Genomic DNA, 22,353 nt, shown 5'->3' with positions numbered 1-22,353 from the left:
GCTGGAGCTTTTGTCCCTGAGGTGTAATACAGTCATTCAAAACATGTTTTGTATATGAAAAATTCCAATGCACTATTTCCAACGCACACATTCCTATAGAGATGGCTGGATTTGTAAGTGGATGCTGAAGCGATCACCAGCTGGAGCCGTGTAGGCATGTGCCTGATGAAGGGGTCCTGCGTGCCCCTGAAACTTTGCTTTCTGCTGTAACGATGTGATCGCTGATTAAAGCCTTGAACTCATTTTTGGAGATCTTGGTGTGCTGGTGACATTACTCTCTTTATATATGAAAAAGTCTGTTTATAAGATTTGGATAGTAGACTGTGCTGTTAGCCCTCACCTGCTGCCCCATACCTCCATTGCACCATTATACTTAAAGTATAACTAAAGGCAAAACTTTTTTCTTTAGTTTTGGATAGAGTGGAGAGGGATTAGAACGCTTGTCAGTTTTTATTGCTGTCTGTGTCCCTGTTAGGGAGATTCACCCTCTCTATTTGTCCTGTTTACTATTTTTATTGAAAGTGAAAGTAAAAGAAAATCCCAAATTTTGGGTTGTCCCCATAAACGTAATAGAGCTTAAATCTTCCAATGGGGAAAGTAGTTCTGGTCACCTCGGGTCTCCAAGGAATTCCCCTAATTTGCAGGGATTTCCTCTCACTTCCTGTTTGGTTTTGGGACAGGAAGTGAAGGGAAATCTCCCCAATGGAACACAGATGGCGAAAAAAAATCTGACAAGGGTTATAAGCCTCCCTTGCTCGATCCAAAATGAAAAAAAAGTTTTGCCTATAGTTCTACTTTAAGGTTAGTCCATTGACATATTGTAGATAGAATTAGTCTATTGGTATGCTAGACATAGCGGAGCAGCATTTAAAACAGACCTGTAAGACACTTTTAACACAAGGTAAAAATGTTTAACTCTTTAGCCAGCAAAACCTCTTCTGCATGCCTCCCTGGTTTAGTTTTACTTCTTTGCTATGGGTTTTAAGCCCTGTACACAGAGGCCTAATTTCGGGCGGCATCGGCCGGTTCAATAAAATCCGGCCTGTGTGTATGGCAGCCGGTCCAACAAAAGCTGGCGGCCATTTGACTGGCTTCTATCAGACAAGAATGCTGAAAACCTGCAGCCAAACGGCTCCCGATCAGTGCTCTCAGCCAATGATCGGAGTGTTCTGGTGGGGTGGCTGTCCCCCTATCCAAACAGAACAGCTCATCATTAGTACAGCAACTCTGTCCGGAGTGGTCAGTTTTATTATTAGTGTATACCAAGCTTTACTTAAGCTGGCTGTACACTTTTTTTTTTTTTTTTTTTTTTAGCCAGTAGGTTAAAGGAAAAAAATACTAGTAAATTTTTCTTCATCCACCCAAACTATATAGAGGATTCGCCCCTGCTGGAACATGTCAGTGTTCTGACAGCTGCACCTGCTGTTGTCAGAAGACACAGATTAGTGGCTGCAGCCAAGAATTTTCCAATATGCCCCTTCAGTGGAAGTCAATCAAATGACTGACTTCCCTTGAGCGGGGACTGCCACGGACTGATCGGAATGGTCCCTGCCAAAGTGGCCGAAATACAGCCAGTGTATGGCTAGCTTTGGGGTTAACTTGTTCCCATCCAGTGATAGCACTTCATTAGTTATTATGGACACTGTTATAGGACAGCGTTCAAGTAGGTGGACAAGTCTAATTCCAGGAGATGGGGGGATCAAACTCTTTCTGAAGCAATGTCTGAGAGGCCCGGCAAGGTGATTTTCTGGGTTATTTCCAGGCATCTTCTAATGCTTAGTCCAATGTACTAATGTATCTTACAGTACAAACGATCAGAAAATTGGATTACAAAAATTGCTTTCAGAGTGATCGTATGATAATCTGATCGTTGGTACCAGAGGCGTAACTAGAAACTTCAGGGCCCCGATGCACGAAATAATGAAGGCCCCCCCCCCCCCCCCCGCCCCTAAAAGAAGCATAGAAGCATGGCTTTGATACTTTTTTTTTTTCACTGTACAACAAAGTAAAACATTTCTTGGGGGGTGGGGGGGGGGGGTTGGGGTGTTACAGCAGTGGTGTTGAGGGGGGTGGCAACGGTGGTGTTGTGGGGGTGTGGCAGCGGTGGTGTTAAAGGGGGGAGGTGGCAGCAGTGGTGTTAAAGTGGGGAGGTGGCAGTGGTGGTGTTGAAGTGGGGAGGTGGCAGCTGTGATGTTGAGGGAGGGGTGGCATTAGTGGCAGTGGTGGTGCCATCCTCTCCCACCACCACCTCTGCCTCTTACTGATCCCATCCCCCTACCACGATCTCATCCTTATCCCCCCATCACCTCTGTTGTAGAGGTGATGGGGGGGTAGGGATGAGATTTGCGGTGGTGGTGGGGGGATGGGATTAGTAAGAGGCAGAGGTGTTGGAGGTTGGAATCAATTGCACTGGCAATTTGTCACTTCAATCAATCGATTCCTCCTCAGAATTCCATCACCGTATCTCCAGGGATGCCTTTGCCCCATGAGGATTCCTCACAGTCGCAGAGGGGAGAGCTCCTCCCCCTTCACTCGATTGGTGTCAGCTGGTCAGCTGACTTTCTTTTTCAGTATCTGCCCCTGCCTCCCTACATTCTCTTTGGATAGGCGGGGTGGTCCAGAGTCTCAGCTCTGCCTTCTCTCCCTTCAGCAGTCAACGGGCGAGCCCCTCACACTGGCAGATGGGTGCGGGGCCCTGCGGGCACCTCAGATGGACGGGTAGGCCCCCCTGAAGTGGCAGAACTCCAGGGCCAAGTTGCAAGTGATTCTGGACAGCCGCATGAATAAGCACTAATGTTAGTGCGAAACGTCAGCTCTTTTGACTGCTGTGATTTTCATCTTTGATTTTGATGTGAACTTTCCCAATAAACAAGGCTATTTTTCAAGAGTGCGGCTGTCCAGAATCAGTTCCTGTTTATTGCTACTAGCAATTGCCAGCACCTACGGCTTCCGAACCGAGAGAGAGGTTTACTTTCTGTCTGTCCTCTTGGAGCGGTGATATCTTTCTTTGCCAAGTTGCAAGTGCGACTGCTGCGACCCTGATAATTCCTCCACTGGTCGGTACACAGCTTTCGAGAGCCGATCACAACAGTTTATCCAACAATATCTGAACAAGCACGAAACCATTTCTCTTACGATACCAGATCATACTACTTTTGTTTAATCGGTACAGAATCATCCGAAAAAAAGAAAGACCAATACCATGCATGCTCAGAAAAACGAAAGAATACATTACAATACAACACATTACATCACTACCGAAGTTGTATTCTGTCATACGAGAATTTTCGTAACTGTAGTAACCTCTTCATTTTCGATATGAGACTAGCATGCAACCAACAACGGACGATCATTTGTCCAATATTATCATTGTGTGTACTAGGGTTACGGCAGAACTATTACAAGGTACTTTTTAAAAAAAAGTTTAAAATGCCACGTCTGATGGATTCATTTTATCGTAAAGGGCCTTTGGCATAAATGTCTATGAAGGACAGATAAGACTGGCAATAAGAAATATTCTCTATTCTCTTTATTACAGTTACTGTAAATTCACTACAGAGAACTAATGCTTATGACAGCGTTTCTCAGTTTTTATGTTTTTTTTTTTTTTTTATTCTTTTCTTTGCAAAACCGAACATTCTGTGCACTTCAACTAGTGATGCACCAAATGGGTTTTTTGGTGCCGAAACCGATACTGAAAATAAATCTTCCTTGATCCCGAAAACCGATACCGAAACAGCACCGAAACCGAAAGTGACTGTTTTTAAAAAATATTTTTATACAGGAGATGGTCAGAGACTGGGGACATGGTACAGGAGATTGTCAGAGACTGCGGACATGGTACAGGAGATGATCAGAGACTGCGGACATGTTACAGGAGACTGTCAGAAACTGCAGACATGGTACAGGAGACGGTCAGAGACTGCAGACATGGTACAGGAGACGGTCAGAGACTGCAGACATGGTATAGGAGATGGTCAGAGACTGCAGACATGGTACAGGAGATGATCAGAGACTGGGGGCATGGTACAGGAGATGATCAGAGACTGCAGACATAGTACATAGATGGTCAGAGACTGCAGACATGGTACAGGAGATGATCAGAGACTGCAGACATAGTACAGGAGATGGTCAGAGACTGCAGACATGGTACAGGAGATGGTCAGAGACTGCAGACATGGTACAGGAGATGGTCAGAGACTGCAGACATTGTACATGAGATGGTCAGAGACTGCGGACATATTACAGCAGATGGTCAGAGACTGCAGACATAGTACAGGAGATGGTCAGAGACTGCGGACATAGTACAGGAGATGATCAGAGACTGCAGACATAGTACAGGAGATGATCAGAGACTGCAGACATGGTACAGGAGATGGTCAGAGACTGCGGACATTGTACATGAGATGGTCAGAGACTGCGGACATTGTACATGAGATGGTCAGAGACTGCGGACATGGTACATGAGATGGTCAGAGACTGCGGACATATTACAGCAGATGGTCAGAGACTGCAGACATAGTACAGGAGATGGTCAGAGACTGCGGACATAGTACAGGAGATGGTCAGAGACTGCAGACATTGTACATGAGATGGTCAGAGACCGCGGACATATTACAGCAGATGGTCAGAGACTGCGGACATGGTAGAGGAGACATTAGAATATGATAAAGTTTGTTACTGTTTGAAAATTCAACCAGATATGAAATTTTATCAGAGCGGCGCTCCTGTCAAGCTAAACACATTGACTGGCTAACATATGTACTTAACCATATGCAATCAATAAATACAATATTTAATACACAGGCACAATGACCAAGGAATAAATAGTAGAATGCTGGCGAGTGCACCTTTCACCACAATCCCCCGCTCAGGCCCCGCCCCCATTTTCGGCCCCATTATCGGCAAGATTTTTATTTCAGGAATGCGCCGAAAACACCATTTTCGGCCGATATGTTTCGGCGGCTGAAATTTCGGTACGTCCCTAATTTCAACCTAATCAAATGAACATTAAACAAGCTTCTGTATTGATTTGCTAATTTCACAGATTATCCCTTTCTAATACTTACTGGTCTTATCCCACTCCTACCGCTTAACTCAGTTATAATTCAAAAGGTCCAACTATGTAGTACACTTTCAGCATAACTCAATAAAAATTATGCGGGTCATCAGACTTATATTGGGTTTGGAACTGCAGTTAATCACGGAACCACATTTTTTCAAATTTTTTTTGTGCATGATTCATGTTCATTAGTTATTACTATTATTACAGGTACTTATATAGCATTGACAATTTACTGTGCAGTACTTACTGTATCACATCAAGAGTACCTGGTGGAAACCCACGCAAGCACAGGGAGAACCTGAAAATTCCATACAGATAGTGTCCTGTTTGGGATGCGACTCAAGGACCCCAGTACTGCAAGTGATAACCACTAAGCCATTGTTTTGCCCAAGTTGACTGTATTTAGCTAGAATGTGTCAGAAACCAAAATATCAGACTGAGACAGAAGTACAGTTAAATCACACTTGTTTAATAATAAAAGTAAAAAGAACAAACATAGTCAAAACATAGCCAAAGTTCAGTAACCGGAACGGATAGTCAGCCAAGCCAGAAGTCAGGGATCAAAGTAGTGGAACAGCAAGCAGGATCTGGAGCCAGAAGTGATGTCAGCAAAGCCAGTCTTTAAACAGTAACGTAGGAGATAGTTTCTTGTGATGTGACCAAGGAGAAGGCAGAGCTCCTCTATACAGGACGGCTTAAGTAGGCAGGACTGACGAGCAGGATCATCAACAGCTGGGTAACTGTGGAGAGAGATAAAGGAAAAAAGGCGGGACCTTATATGAAGCGCGCAGTCGATAGTGAGGGGTCAGGAAATTATATATTTTATAAAGCATGATAAAATCTTCCGTAAAAATAGGTCCATGGGTCACAAAAATTCATAATTTATTGCATATATTTGCATTATATCGGTATTACACATTGCATGTACAAGGGTTCATGATTCATCTGTATTACATAAGATGGTATTACACATTACACATACAGAGGCTCTACGCGTTTCGTGGAGTATTTATATCCACTCTTCAGGAGCGACAATGTGTGTTAGCTGAAAATAAAACATTATAAGTTTCAAGGTCAATGCTTATACAGTATAGAAAAATATAAAAATGTATATAACTTGGGAATAACCCCTGGTTATGAATATACTCACAGCTACCATGCAGTAGGAGTGCAGTAGTGAGAGCTGATGGCTCCCCGAAGGGGCATCTTTTCCGGGAGCTGTGCCAGCAACTGGCGCACACGGCCCCCCCCCACATGTCAAAACGGGGGGGTGGACGGAACTCCAAAGGGTGGTGGTCCCTGGGGGTTATATGGGTGATAAAAAATATTTTGGGGGGGTTTCTGGAATAAATGTAAAAGTGAATGAAAGGACGTGTGGAAAAAAAAAATATATTGGTATGAAAATATGGGCAATATAAAGGCAGGGTATTGCACCCGTGTCAGTGATGGTGAACAGTGAAAACTAAACCAATTAGATCAATTGTAATGTGTAATATACAAATCTGAAATAACAAAAAAAAAAAAATATGAGGTGCGAAAAATGTTAGTGCATTATCTTGGATACCTTACCTAGTGCAGAGAAATGTGAAACGATGAAGTAAAGTGCTGGGTGCTGGCAGTGTGTGGAGGGATGACCAACCTGTGTGAAGTGCCGACCCCAAATGGGACACATAAGGGCGTGCACGCCAATCACTCGCAAACGCCACGCTGGCGTGCAGGAAAATGGAGGGGAGGCGCCTGTAGCCGAGAGACCAAGTCTCACGGCGTTTGGCGCCAATGCCACCCCTATATGCCGCTGATGGAAAACGCCAAGCGCGGCAGCGCTCAAAAGAGCGCCGCACATGTGGTGTGTATAGCGTGTGTGGAGAGAGATGGGAGCTGGCAATTAGCTGACAGCTGAGCGGCCAGCTCAGAGAAAGAAGGGCTGAGCACAGCCCTGACAGAATGTCAGTAATAATACCGTCTTTACATCCAACCTGTGATTTCCTTCCACTTTACTATGATTACCTTTCTGAAGTAGCAAGGGGATTATCTGTTTGAGATATTCATCTATTACATGGGTAGTTATTAGTGCAAATAGGTGAAGTTTAGGCAGGTACAGTAAGTCAAAGCCCAAAGTTATCATTAGTAAGTGGTATATTTGCTGCCAGTAGGGTAGAAGATTACCAGATGACATGGAGAACACACAGTGAGGCTGAAATGTGGGGCACAGTCAGGCTACAATGGGGGCAAAGTGAGGCTGCAATGTGGGGCACGGTGAGGCTGCGATGGGGGCACGGTGAGGCTGCGATGGGGGCACGGTGAGGCTGCAGTGATGGGCACAGGTGAGCCTGCTTTGATGGGCACTGGTGAGGCTGTGCTGAGGGGAACTGATAAAGTTGTTGTTAAAATGTATTTTTGTAACTTAATTCTGCATAAAACATTTAAGTGTCATTTCATGATAATTTATGATGGCGTGATTAGGGGCGGGGCAGGGTAAGGGTTGGGTGGGGCAACTGCTGGCGAGTAACCCTTGAGACCTGGCTAGTAGCTCAGGACTTGAAATTTTGAACCCTGCTTAAACACTAGATTGTCAAAAGTATTGGGATGCCTGTCTTTACACACACATGAACTGTAATGGTATCCCAGTCTTAGTCCGTAGGGTTCAATATTGAGTTGGCCCAATGTTTGCAGCTATACCAGCTTCAACTCTTCTGGGAAGGCTTTCCACAAGGTTTAGGAGTGTGTCTATGGGAATGTTTGACCATTCTTCCAGAAGCGCATTTGTGAGGTCAGGCACTGATGTGGATGAGATGGTCTGGCTCACAGTCTCCGCTTTAATTCATCCCAAAGGTGTTCTATCGGGTTGAGGTCAGAACTCTGTGCAGGCCAATCAAGTTCCTCTACCCCAAACTCGCTCATCCATGTCTTTATGGACCTTGCTTTGTGCACTGGTCCAAATCGGGGTTCAAAATTTCAAGTCCTGAGCTATTAGCCAGGTGGAAGGGAGATTATGGTGTGGGGTTGTTTTTCAGGGGTTGGGCTTGGCCCCTTTAGTTCCAGTGAAGGGAACTCCTAAGGCATCAGCATACCAAGACATTTTGCACATTTTCATGCTCCCAACTTTGTGGGAACAGTTTGGGGATGATCCTTTCCTGTTCCAAAGTGACTTTTTTTTATCTATACACAAATGTTTTGCCTTTCATTTCTATTTTAAACTGAATGGGCTATTTTATCAATTTTACATATACTTTAAATTCTTTGCTGAAAAAGCCTGTTTACAATCCTTATAGTTGCTCTGTATGTTACTGCTCATGCCCAGGAGTTTGCAATGGTTTCTAAGTAAGCCCGTATATTGTTAGAGATGTGATATCTCATCAAATCTTACCAAAAGATTTACTTGTACAATTTTTATGTCTAGGAAACCGTGGAAAGATTTGTTCAAGCAGACGTGAGCGAGGCGGCTCTGGTAAGATGTATGTCTAGTCTGTGCTAATGTACTTTTAATAGAACCCACACAGGTTACTTTTTTATGTAATAAACCGTTATTTGTGCGATTCTTCTCTTTATCTCTAGAAAGGATCTGCAGTTTCTGAAATTCCAACAGTCAAAGTTGTTGCAGATGAGGAATTTCTGCCATTTCAAGATAACACATTTGACCTTGTTGTCAGCAGTTTAAGGTTTTGATGCTTTGATATCTCTTCACATCGCATGTCCTCAAATCTGATCATCAGTAAAAGTGAAAATGCTCCCTTACAGTGGGGCTCCACCCGTAGTGCAAGAGTTTATTGCTTGTTTATCTGTTAAGGACTTAGCGAAGAACTTTTACTTATCCAAATCGCTCCATCAGGCTCCTTTGTTCTGCTAAATTGGGTTTGACAGCCACTTCTCCCCTGCACTCCAATGGTCCTTCAAGACCAAGTCAGGGACCATAGCCTTGCTTTGGACGATGGAGGTACAGTCTATGAAAAAGTATCAGTGATTGTTTTACAGTGCCAACATCCAAATATGTGAATATACAGAGAAAGGGGTTCCCCTTGTGGTAGGACTTTAACGGCACTTAGATAACAAAACAATAAAGTAGAAAAAATACATATATTTTATTAAAGATACAAAGATAAAAGAATATGTAATGGAGTATACATGACAGTCACTACTGGTGATGCAATAGTTACAAGTAGATGATATGTAGAAATTATTCTTCACCCAATGCGTTTCGGAGTCTACTAGAGATACTTCTTCCTCAGGGGTAAATAGGATATGAAAACTAATTACAGCAATCAGATGCTTATAGCACACTCCATTGGATAAAAGCACAAGCAGAAAGCACAACGTGATCACAGGGAACCGCCATCATGAAGAACCCAGCATGGAGTATTGATTCAGACAGAACATACAGTGATTATCTGAGTAGGATCAGAGGCTCTGACTCAGAAGGCCTCCTATGTGTGGGACGAGAGGAGGACCAACTGAGGCTCATAGATGGAAATCCTTGGTATACACTCAAAGGGGAATGGGAAAGGTATAATTCTTCTAGTTGGAATTTAGAGCAGTTGATATTAGGCATGTGTCTCTCTCTCTCTTAGGTCTCCTGTGAACAGGTTGTAAATGCCACACCTCCCTGCTGCAGTCACGTGCATTGCACGCGGTTACAAAGTTATTTTGGCACGGCCCCATAGACTTGCATGGGCTGTGTTCGGCTGCAGTAATGCCCACCAAACGTGACGTGATTAAATTTCTGCAGCGTGGTTGCATGTCTGTGGGTGTTGGGGTGGTGGGTGTAAAACTGTGGCTCCACGGCTCAATTGCTTGCTTTTACTTCCCCCTGGTGGCACAAACCCTAAACCACCCCAAAAAAAAACAAGCATTTAATCCTAGCAGTGTGGACCCAGCCCCAGTGCCCCATTGCAAGGGGGAGGGTTTTTTACTTTCCCCGGAGTTGGGTTTTAAGATACAAGATGCCTCATTTTCCAAAAACTGAAACCGCATTTGATTCTGTTGTCTGTAGCAACCGGATTTCTTTTTTTAATTTGTGTCCCAGTACTGCACTAGGAGAATGTAGGATAGAGAATCTGCTTGCTGTGGACAATACAGTCAGTTCATCTTTCAGGAAGTTTTATAAATGATTTCTGGAGCTGTGTCCACCCGTACATTGTATAATTATCACTTTTCTGTTTTACAGCTTGCACTGGGTGAATGATTTACCGAGAGCTTTTCACGAGGTAAGAAATATGGTCTGCTACAGATTCACATAAAATAGACATTTTACTATTGAAGATATCTTCCAAATAAGCACTTGGTTGAACTTAAGCCAGAACTTTTTAATTGCAGTTTTAGAGAGGGCGAGGAAGGCTCAGAACCTCTGTTAAGTTTTTACTGCTTTTTGAATCTTCATTGGTTAGATTTCCCCTCACTTCCTGTGACAGTGACCCCACCTGTGTGGGACAGAAATGAAAGTGATGGTAAACCCTTCCATATACAGTACCCAGTGAAGTGTCTGGCCACAAGTGATGCACAGAGATCAAACAAATCCTCCTACATAAATTGTACCTGTTTATCTGCAGTCTTCTCTTCTCTACAGCTGTTCAAAGTCCAGAATTTATAAAGCTTGTCTGAGCTCTGAAAAAATGGGGCAGAGAGCTGAAGTTACTCTGCAGAGCTCAGTGAGGAGAGCTTTGAGAGTGGGTTGGAGGGAAGAGACACACCCCCCTTCACACAGCTCACAGGAACAGAGCTAATGCTGTCAATCAGCTGGAGATACATCCCGTCACCTTTTTCCTCTTAGTGTCATGAAAAATTGTCAAAAGTGACTCATGCTGATAACAGAAGAATGAAGCAGCAGACAGAAATTACACTTAGTGCTCTTAATTGAGACAAGTACATACTATATAGGGATATGCTTTGTTCATATTTCATGTCTGAGGTTTACAACCACTTTAAGGGGAAATCTCCCCATTGAAGGCATAGACAAAACCTGACAGTTTTAACAGGTTCCCGCTGTAATAAACCATTGATTTTGTTTTTCTTCTCCCTGAAAATAAAAAAAATATGCTTACAACCACTTTAATAAAATGCTTATGCATAAAATGAATTGTTTGCAAACCTTTTTTTGGCTATTAGAAATAAACTGAATGAAGTTTAAGGTTGCTTGAAAATTAACTTTTTTATTCATTAATTAGTTAAGGGAACTCCCAAGAAATGTAATTTTGTTCTTGTGTGATTGGCTCACTGATTTTTCCAGAGGTTTGCACTAAGATACATGTAAAATTTTAGGCATCCTCTGCAATAAGAAATACATTTTTGCTAAGATACTCCTATAAGGGTTAAGGGATGCAGACACAGAAACTTTCCTCATTAGAAGACTGCAAGTGCATCAGCTGATTAAGCTGGAACACAGACACTCCCATTCTGGAGCCAGACTTCCAAGGACATAGCAGAACACCCAGCTTTTTCTTATAAACACAAACAGGTAGGGTTTTGCCAGTGGCGGTGCGTCCATAAAGGGCGCAGGAGTGCCACCCCCTCTCTCCTGCACCGCTCTAATCGCCATAGATAGATCCATGCATTGCATGAATCTATCTCTGGTCGCTGCTGACAACCCCTATTCAGGTGTCCAGCCCATTTTCGGGCACTGGGCATCTGAATTACACCAGCGGGGGTGTTTTTTGGCCATAGGCTCTAATAGGCGCCCAAAAATGTGAACAGCGGGCCCAATGCTGTGTGTTCGCTGTTCACTCAACTGTGTGTTAGTTAGCAAAGCGAAGGAATTCGCTTTGCTAACACTGAATCCGCCTCTCAGCCAATCAGGTTGCCGGGTCTGTTATGGGTCATCTGATTGGCTGAAATGTCAGGCGCTGTGATTGGACGCCTGAGAGAGGACGGAAAAAGACATGGAGAACGTGCAGGAGACCGCCGCTGACTCGCTCCGAGACAGGTAAGTGCCGCATTTGATGGCACAGTGGCTGCGTTTGATGGGCACAGTGGCTGCGTTTGATGGGCTCATTGGCTGCGTTTGGGTACAGTGGCTGCGTTTGATGGGCACAGTGGCTGCGTTTGATGGGCACAGTGGCTGCGTTTGATGGACACAGTGGCTGCGTTTGATGGACACAGTGGCTGCGTTTGATGGACACAGTGGCTGCGTTTGATGGACACAGTGGCTGCGTTTGATGGACACAGTGGCTGCGTTTGATGGACACAGTGGCTGCGTTTGATGGACACAGTGGCTGCGTTTGATGGGCACAGTGGCTGCGTTTGATGGCACAGTGGCCGCGTTTGATGGCATAGTAGCTGTAATTAATGTTTTTTTTTCAGTTTGCTTGCGCCCCCCAAAAAAATTTGGAGCACCAGCCGCCACTGGGTTCTGCTACAAAGTTTGTTAAAATCCTTGCAATGTACATAGATCACCCAGTGCAGTGGATGCCAATTTTTTGGACCTCACAAACCACTAAACTCACAATTTTGAATCCTGCGGACCACTAACATGAATTTTACATGCCTTATACACACAATTCTCCGTCTCTTTGCCCCCTCCCCCTGGATCACACTGCTGCCTTATACACACAATGCTCCCGCTCTCTGCCCCCTCCCCCTTGATCACACTACTGCCTTATACACACAATGCTCCGGCTCTCTGCCCCCCTCCCCCTGGATCACACTGCTGCCTTATACACACAATGCTCCGTCTCTCTGCTCCCCTCCCCCTGGATCACACTGCTGCCTTATACACACAATGCTCCGTCTCTCTGCTCCCCTCTCCCTGGATCACACTGCTGCCTTATACACACAATTCTCTGGCTTTCTGCCCCCTCCCCCTGGATCACACTGCTGCCTTATACACAAAATGCTCTGGCTCTCTGCCCCCCTGCCCCTGGATCACACCGCTGCCTTATACACACAATGCTCTGTCTTTCTGCTTCCCTCCCCCTGGATCACACTGTTGCCTTATACACATAATGCTCTGTCTCTCTGCCCCCCTCCCCCTGGATCACACTACTGCCTTATTCACACAATTCTCTGGCTCTCTGCCCCCCCCCCCCTGGATCACACTGCTGCCTTATACACATAATGCTCTGTCTCTCTGCCCCGCTCCCCCTGGATCACACTGCTGCCTTATACACACAATTCTCTGGCTCTCTGCCCCCCTCCCCCTGGATCACACTGCTGCCTTATACACACAATGCTCTGGCTCTCTGCCCACCTCCCCATGGATCACACTACTGCCTTATACACACAATTCTCTGGCTCTCTGCCCCCCTCCCCCTGGATCACACTGCTGCCTTATACACACAATTCTCTGGCTCTCTGCCCCCCTCCCCCTGGATCACACTGCTGCCTTATACACACAATGCTCTGGCTCTCTGCCCCCCTCCCCCTGGATCACACTACTGCCTTATACTCACAATGCTCCGTCTCTGCTCCCCTACCCCTGGATCATACTGCTGCCTTATACACACAATGCTCTGGCTCTCTGCCCCCCTCCCCCTGGATCACACTACTGCCTTATACACACAATGCTCTGGCTCTCTGCCTTATACTCACAATGCTCCGTCTCTGCTCCCCTACCCCTGGATCATACTGCTGCCTTATACACACAATGCTCTGGCTCTCTGCCCCCCTCTGCGCCCCTTCACCCCCGCACTCTGCATAACATTGCTGCCTTACACAGACTCATCATTGGATCTCACCTCCTTATCCAGCCACGTGCTCAAGCTCCATGCTCCCTCCCACAGTCTGTGATCAGCTCTGCCATTGGAAGTCCCCTCCTCCTTCACCCTCCACTCTGTGTACTGCTCCTGGCGCCTCCCTCTGAGTTTACAGGAGACAAAAACTACAGAGTAATATCAATGCATGCTGACAGTATTGTCTATCAGCATGCATTGACAACAACACTAGAAACAACATTGGGCGGTATACATCTGCCACCATGTTGATTTGTGACAGAACCCCTGAGGGACCACCAAAATTTCTCGTGGACCAACAGTGGTCCACGGACCACTGGTTGGCTACCTCTGACCCACGCAGTTCCCTCTTTAAAAACAGAAGGGTAGTCCTCACTTGTAATGTAGAAAACCTGTTATTAAATAGTGTGGAATATGTAATAAACTCTCTTTGTCCTTAGATCCATCGGGTACTTAAAGAAGATGGAGCGTTCATTGGCGCCATGTTTGGTGGAGAAACTCTTTATGAACTCCGCTGCTCCTTACAGCTGGCTGAATTAGAGAGGGAAGGAGGCTTTTCACCACACGTGTCTCCATTTACTGCTGTTAATGACCTAGGCAATCTGCTGGGAAGAGCTGGATTTAACATGCTGACTGTGGTAAGTTAAAGTGAGATTAAAGGTATTTAAAAAAACTAATATTATATTTACCTGCTCTGTGTAATGGTTTTGCACAGAGCAACCCCCGATCCTCCTCTACTCGGGTCCCCCAAAGGCTCTCCTGGCTCCTCCTCTTCTCTGAGTGCCACCATAGCAACCATGCTTTCTCCCGAGCCCCACTCTGTGTGCTTATAAGACACAAAGAACAGGGCTTGGCCCCGCCCTCCGCTTCCTTCTCGCTGGCTGTGATTGACAGCAGACAGAACCAATGGCTCCTGCTGCTGTGTCTCAGCCAATGAGGAGGCAGAAACCCAAGAGAGCAGCCACTCTTGTGCATATTGCTGGATCCCAATTTGGCTCGGGTAAGTATTAGGGTGGCTGCATAATGAAGAGCTTTTACCTTTATGCATAGAATGCATGACGGTAGAAAACTTTTAGCCTTTAGAAGCACGTTAACCACTTAAGGACTGCCCCACGTACATTTTCTGTGGCAGGGCGGCCCTGAAGCGCAAAATCACATACCTGTACGTGATTCTCATGCACGGTTCTGGGGCTCCCGCTGCGATTGGACACAGCAGGAGTAAATCAGTGGGTCTGCCTTGTTTCCTTCTGTCAGACAGGAAGAGAGACATCTGTGATTCCTGCTAATCAAGAACACAGATGTCTCTCTTCCTCGAGTGCATCCGTCCCCCACACAGTAAGAAAATACTCTCAGGGAACACAGTTAACCCTTTGATCGCCTCTGATGTTAACCCCTTCCCTGCCAGTGTTATTTATACAGTGACAGTGCATTGTTTTTAGCACAGATCACTGTATTAGTGTCACTGGTCCCCAAAAAGTGTCACTAAGTGTCAGATTTATCTGCTGCAATGTCGCAGTCCTGCTGAAAATCGCTAATCGACGCCATTACTAGTAAAAACATTAAAGAAAAATAAAAAGTCCTTAAATCTTTCCCATAGTTTGTAGACGCTATAACTTTTACGCAAACCAATCAATATATGCTTTTTGGGATTTTTTTTTCAAAAAATATGTAGCAGAATTCAAATTGGCCTAAATTGATGAAGAAATTTGATTTTTTTTTTTTTGAGAATGTTTTATAGCACAAAGTAAAAAATACTGTTATTTTATTTTCAAAATAGTATGTCTTTTTTTGTTTATAGCTCAAAACATTAAAACTGCAGAGGTGCTCAAATAGCACCAAAAGAAAGCTCTGTTTGTGGGAAAAAAAAGGACGTTAATTTTATTTGGGTACATGTCGCACGACCGCGCAATTGTCAGTTAAAGCAACGCAATGCCATATCGCAAAAAATGGCCTGGTCAGGAAGGAGCTGAAGTGGTTAAAGGGAAACATAGGTGTATAGTCTAGTCGGCTTGATATAGTACAATGGAGTCTCTGGATTGATACAGTATATTCTTTAAATTGCATTTCCACTTTTGCAGCCAAATTGGTAGAACATTAACTTCACCATTAACATACCTATATTTAAGAATTACTGGTTACCTTTTTAAGTGCTCTTTGCTTGCTTAAAAATCTTTACATGCTCTCCCTACTTTGTAATGTTTAGGAGGATGCTGTGGAGGAATGTGGGATGTTAAGCAATCTGGATGAGTTCCATCCCAGAAGTGAGCTCTCAGATGCTGAGCACAGAGCTACTGAATCAGGGGAGAGAAAGTGCATATGAAGGGGTTAGAATCAGAGACAGAGCTCATCCTGTGATGGTGGAGATGAGCAGTAAATGACTAGGCCTATCTTAGCAACGTCCTAGCAGTGTCCTGGAAGTATTTCAGTCAGGCGTCATGAGGGGCGCACTGGATACCTTTGCTGCGATTGTGCTACTGCTGGGTGTCCAGTGTGTCCTTATACCCATGACGGTGGGCTCCCTCCAGGAGTACCTGCCCTTAATCTGTCCATTATTATATATGTGCTCCAACTTAGGAGACTCTCAAAGTTAGGATTGTAGTACACTGGGGTGCTGTGGCGTGGCTACTGCAGCTTACGCATGTATGTGAACTGTTAGGGCAATTCGGTTTGTTGCAGCCTGGCTGGTAAGTTGAGAATTTCTGTTTGTTGTTTTTTGACATGCTTCGCCCTTCCTTGCTGTAAAGGTCAGTTATAAGCCAGGGGTTGTTGCAATTTGTGTGTAATGTAAATGTCTTACACCTATGACAAGGTCATTATTTAACTTTAGTCAGAGCTGCACAGTTTGTTTTTATCTACAGACACCCCTTACCTGCATAGGCAGTTTTTTGGTAAAGGTGAACTATGTCTTTAAAGCTGAGCTTCAAGCGCATTGATGTCTGTTACAATACTTTTTTTTTTTTTTATCTACATCACGGGACACAAAGCATCCATAATAACTAATTGTGTTATATGCCCCCTATAGGTGAATGGACACTGGCAAATCAAAAAGACAGGAAGTCCTCCCCTATATAACCCCTCCTACACAGGAAATACCTCAGTTTTTTCGCCAGTGTCTTGTAAGGTGATGGTCATGGTTGGAGAAGCCCTCCATGATCTAGCTAATAGAATGGTCCTGGAAACAGATCCTGAAGGATTTAAGGGACTATATAATCGGATCCATCCGGACGGTGATACACTAAAATGGATGGTACCTGAACCTCGATTACATAGAAGACTACGAGGTATTGCCTGTAATGTGACCCTTTGGGCACTAGACCCTGGGATCCGGACCCTTGGTAAGATCCTGCAGGGTGCTCTACAGGTCCAAGGGAGTGGCCCCAAATTCAAGGGGACACGGTCCTTGAAGGTCCCAGAGACAGAACCCTGCCGTGATGGGGGAAGATTGGAGTCTAGCTTTTTAAGCAGAGTACTGCGGCGGGATTGGTAAGTGTTTTAAAACTCTTCTCTTTTGCACTTGCTCAAACCGTAAATAAAAAAAAATTAAACATAAAGAATGCACAGCATCTTACTTTTGTGTGTGAGACCAGGTGTCATGTTTGCTCTATCCACTTGGGGCAGTGATGTCGCGGATCCAGCGGGGGCTCTCGTGTGGAGGCTTCCATCCTGGTTAAACCCAGCAGGAGGCGGCGGATCCCCCGGCCCGCACACCTAGTTTCTACTCTGGCACCTTTGGTGGCCCTTTCCCGCCGCTATTTATGCGGCTATAGTGGGCGCGCACGGGAATGACGCGACGACCGTGCAAGATAGCACGCACGTGGGAGGGATGCGAGAGGTGTGCGGGACGCTACAAGGGCACACATGGTAAGAACGTGAACGCTGGACATGCGCAGTAGGGTCGGAAGCAGCCTTATTTAGGAGGTGTTCCCAGGCTGATGCTCCTGTGAGCAGGCTGGAAGCGACACAGAGCGGCGCCAGCTGGGCACGTGAGTCACTGTGGGTGGATGGACCAGGGCACTGCTGATCCTGTAAGAGCTGTGTACCGCAAAGACTGGGTGCAGTATTTTGAAGGACGATTGAGTGCATAAAGGGGGGGGGGGGGGATTGATACCTCAAGTTTTTTTGTCTCAGGCATGTCTTCCTGGAGAGAGAAGTGGAGGAGGCACAGCAGGAAGGGGCGCGAGTGCGCCAACATCAGTTGTGAAGGATTCTAGCCATATATCTGCTGTATTTAACTCTCCTGAAAGACCTGAGGCAACTGGCCAGTCTGAGCCATTACAGTTGTCAGGCATTGTAGCGACAGCTAATGCTTCTGCCTCAACCTATGTCACAAAGGACAACTTTAGCTAGGCTGGAGGGAAAGATAGCGGGTATAATTGCTTCAGCTTCCCAAGGTGGAAGGAAATGGGATAGATCCCCTTCACCTGAGCACCCACCTGCATTGGAACAGGATTGGGCAGAAGATGTGGAAGAAGTGGCAGTAAATTACCGGGAGAAAGGTCAGGCTACGGACTCCACTTCTGAGGAGTCAGGTTCTGAAGAATCGTTTTCAGCCTCTCAATCCCAGAGACTGTTAAGTTCCTCACGGAGATGGTCTGATCAGGATTTAAATTGCCGCCTGTAGAGGTCCCTGAGGCCTTCCCCTTGCATCCGTTGCTAGAGCAAATTGTGTATGCTGACTGGGATCACCCTGATAAGCTTTTTATTCCTCCTAAAAGGTTTGCACTTTTGTATCCTATGGAGGAAAAGTTTATAAGGAAATGGAGTATGCCATTGATGGACGCTGCCATTTCTTCTGTGGATAAGAGTCTTACCAGTCCTGTAGTTAATGCCCAGGTGTTTAAAGATCCAGCGGATAAGAAATTGGAGTCTTTTTTAAGGGCTTCATTTGCTATTACTGGGTCTGCTGCACAACCAGTTGTAGCAGCTATAGGTATCTGTCAGTCTTTAAAGGACCAGGTTAAGCGTGTAGCTAAGAGGGTCCCTGATCAGGGGGTGTCTGCTGAGGAATTTGCAGAGTTACCTCGTGCCTTATGCTTCACAGTAGATGCTCTTAAAGATTCCATACAACTGGTGCCCCGGTTTACCCCTCTATCAAGTACATATGCGCAGGATTCTTTGGTTAAAAAACTGGTCTGCGGAGTTATCCTGCAAAAGATTATTAGCTGGTTTCACAGGGAGCGGCTATTTGGAGAAGATCTGGATACATTTATCCAGAAGATTTCAGGGGGTAAAAGTGCGCTTCTACCAGTTAAGAAAAGGAGCAGACGACCTTCCTTTAAGGTGTCTAGTGCTTCAGTACCCAGCACTTCCAATTTCAGGCAGTTTCGACAGCCTCAGCCATCCGGGTCTAGAGGAAAGCCTCAAGGACAAGGGCAGAAGAAGCCCTGGACTCAGAGGCCCCCTAAATCCAGTCCCAAACCCCCATTATGAAGGGGCGCCCCCACTCATGCGGGTGGGGGGAGGCTATTAGAGTTCTCAGACGGCTAGGATGAAGTTATCCGAGACAAGTGGGTTATTTCTATGGTGTCTAATGCCCTGTACACACGGTCGGATTTTCCGAAGGAAAAAGTGCGATTGGCTTGTATTGTCGGAAATTCCGATCATGTGTGGGCTCCATCGGACTTTTTCCGCCGGAATTTCCGACACACAAAGTTTGAGATCAGGATATAAAATTTTCCGACAACAAAATCCGATCGATTAAATTCCGATCGTGTGTACACAAATCCAATGCACAAAGTGCCACGCATGCTCAGAATAAATTAAGAGACAAAAGCTATTGGCTACTGCCCCATTTATAGTCCCGACGTACGTGTTTTACGTCACCGCGTTCAGAACGATCGGATTTTCCGACAACTTTGTGCGACCGTGTGTATGCAAGACGAGTTTGAGCCAACATCCGTCGGAAAAAAAATCCATGGATTTTGTTGTCGGAATGTCCAATCAATGTCCGATTGTGTGTACAGGGCATTAGGGGTACAAAATAGAATTCCTTCCCCCCTCTCGGTTCTTATGGTCCAACGCCCCCACAGATCCAGTAAAGAAAGTCCTTTTTTCAGGCAATAGATCATCTAAGGTCACAACGAGTGATTTCAGAGGTTCCAGCCAGCGAGAGGTTCAGGGGCTTTTACTCAAATCTTTTTATAGTCCCAAAGCCAAATGGAGATTTGAGGCCTATTCTGGATCTCAAGGCTCTGAATCATTTTCTAGACATTCGCTCCTTTCGGATGGAGTCAATTCGGTCAATCGTAGCTTCATTGCACGGAAAGGAATTTTTGGCATCCATCCAATTTTTTGACATCAAGGATGCATACCTACATGTGCCAATCTGCAGATCCCATCAAAGGTTTCTGCGATTCGCAGTAGGCAACCACCGATTTCAGTTTGTGGTGCTGCCCTTGGGGTTAGCCATGGCACCTTGTGTATTCACAAAGGTACTAACTCCAATGTTGGCAATTCTAAGAGCTCAGGGTATATCGGTTGCAGGAATCCTGGATGTTCTATTATTGATAGATCAAATGGTTCAAGACCTGGGGCAGAATGTAACCCGGCGGTTCAGTTCTTGTAACGCCTGGGTTGGGTTCTGAACTGGTCAAAATTGGCCCTGCAGCTGATTCAGTGCCTAGAGTATCTGGGGTTGATATTAGTCACGGTAAAGGCAAAAGTATTTTTGCCACCACTGAAGGTCAGAGCCATGAAAAACCTCATCCAGGTCATAAAGGGGAGAAAATATCCCTCCATTCGCTTGTGCATGAGGCTACTGGGGAAAATGGTGTCTTCATTTGAAGCAGTCCCTTAAGCACAATTCCACTCCAGACCACTACAGAACAACATTTTGTCTGTCTGTCACAAGACTGTCCAGGCTCTGGATTGGCACATGTCTCGTTAGCTGAAAGTGCGTCAGAGTCTCAGTTGGTGGATGATAGCCAAGAATCTGGAAAAAGTAAAGTCTTTTTTACCTGTGCTCTGGAGGGTGGTGACGACAGATGCCAGTCTCTCTGGATGGGGGACAGTCCTAGAGGAGGTCACAGTCCAGGGAGGGTGGTCCTGGAAGGAGAGGAGTTTGCCCATCAACATTTTGGAGATTCGGGCAGCTCGCTTGGCTCTAAGCTTCTGGACTTCCAGACTACAGGGATGTACTGTGAGGGTCCAGTCCGACAACACCACGGCTGTGGCATATATCAATCACCAGGGAGGCACCATGAGTCAGACAGCCCAGAAGGAAGTGGATCGCATGCTGACCTGGGCAGAAAAATTTGTTCCATTCCTATCAGCAGTGTTTATTCCGGGAGTGGAAAATTGGCAGGTGGACTTTCTGCGTTGCCAGCAAATGTTTCCAGGGGAGAGGTCCCTAATCCCAAAATCTTTTTGTTGATCTGCCGTCGATGAGGGGTTCCGCATGTAGACCTGCTGGCATGCAGGTTCAACTGGAAACTAGACCGTTTTGTGTCCAGAACTAGGGACCCAGCTTGCATTAGAGGCAGATACCTTAGTAATTCCGTGGGTCAGTTCTCTCTGATCTGTGCCTTCCCTCCAATCCGGCTGTTGCCAAGGCTACTGCGCAGGATCCGGGAAGAGAGAAAGCCGGTGTTTCTAGTAGTTCCAGCCTGGCCCAGAAGGACTTGGTACGCACAAATTGTAATGTTGGCGGTGAGAAACCCATCGGTTCTTCCACTCCTTCCAGTTTTGCTCTCGCAGGGTCCAATATTCCATCCTGCTTTACGGTCTCTAAATTTAACGGTTTGGCTATCGAAACCACGATTTTAAAAGACCGGGGCATCTCTGCGCCAGTAGTGTCTACCATGTTAAATGCTAGGAAGCCAGTCTCTAGGAGTATCTACTATAGAGTCTGGAAATCCTACATTGCCTGGTGTGAGCCCAGGAGATGGCATCCCCGAAGATATATCATCTGGAGAATTCTGGCATTTTTGCAAAAAGGGGTGGAAATGAATCTGTCTTTGAGTACAATCAAAGATCAAATTTCGGCCTTAGCCATTATTTTTTCAGAGGCCTATTGCTGCTCACTCCTTAGTACAAACATTTGTACAGGGGATGGTTCGTGTGCTTCCCCCAGTCAGGCCACCTCTGTGCCCATGGGATTTAAATTTAGTCCCGAGGGTCTTACAAAGGCAAACTTTTGAGCCTATTCAGCAGATTCCTTTGGTCCTTTTGACAAGAAAATTAGTTTTCTTGGTTGCAGTGACATCGGCCAGGAGGGTGTCGGAATTGACAGGTCTGTCCTATAAAGAACCATATTTGATTTTACACCAGGATAGGGCAGTTTTGTGGCCACAACCAGATATTTTGCCTAAGGTAGTGTCCAGTTTTCATCTGAATCAGGATGTCATTCTGCCTTCCTTTTTTCCAAATCCGCAATCTACAGAGGAGAAATTATTTCATTCTCTTGATGTAGTATGAGCTATCAGGATTCCTCCCACTATTATCAACAGTTAGGCACTATTCCTCCCACTAATACCAATGATGGGGCACTATGGAGGGAAAGTTTGCCTCCCCCCTCCTCTCTATGCAGGCTCTTGGGGCACGTCACAGGTCCCAAGAGACTGTCGGACCATTCACAAGGCACAACGTGGCTTGCGCATGCTATGCTTTACTATAGTTCCACTTTAACTGACA

The 22,353-nt window shown here is 45.6% G+C and overlaps 1 protein-coding gene across 2 annotated transcripts in view; it reads left to right on the top strand.

Annotated features, from left to right (window-relative positions):
* NDUFAF5 (NADH:ubiquinone oxidoreductase complex assembly factor 5) overlaps positions 1-22,353 on the top strand; it is a 74,659-nt gene that overhangs the window by 28,287 nt on the left and 24,019 nt on the right. For both annotated transcript variants that reach the window (XM_073628252.1, XM_073628254.1), the window contains exons 5-8: positions 8,466-8,513; positions 8,621-8,724; positions 10,227-10,266; positions 14,163-14,360. In XM_073628252.1, coding sequence (XP_073484353.1) covers positions 8,466-8,513; positions 8,621-8,724; positions 10,227-10,266; positions 14,163-14,360 — 390 coding nt within the window. The remainder of the gene's footprint in view (positions 1-8,465; positions 8,514-8,620; positions 8,725-10,226; positions 10,267-14,162; positions 14,361-22,353) is intronic.

Source organism: Aquarana catesbeiana, linkage group LG04 (assembly GCF_042186555.1).
Source record: "Aquarana catesbeiana isolate 2022-GZ linkage group LG04, ASM4218655v1, whole genome shotgun sequence".
NCBI classification, from domain to species: Eukaryota; Metazoa; Chordata; class Amphibia; order Anura; family Ranidae; genus Aquarana; species Aquarana catesbeiana.
Note: the sequence above shows the minus strand (reverse complement) of the source record. Positions and strands in the feature narration are given on the sequence as shown.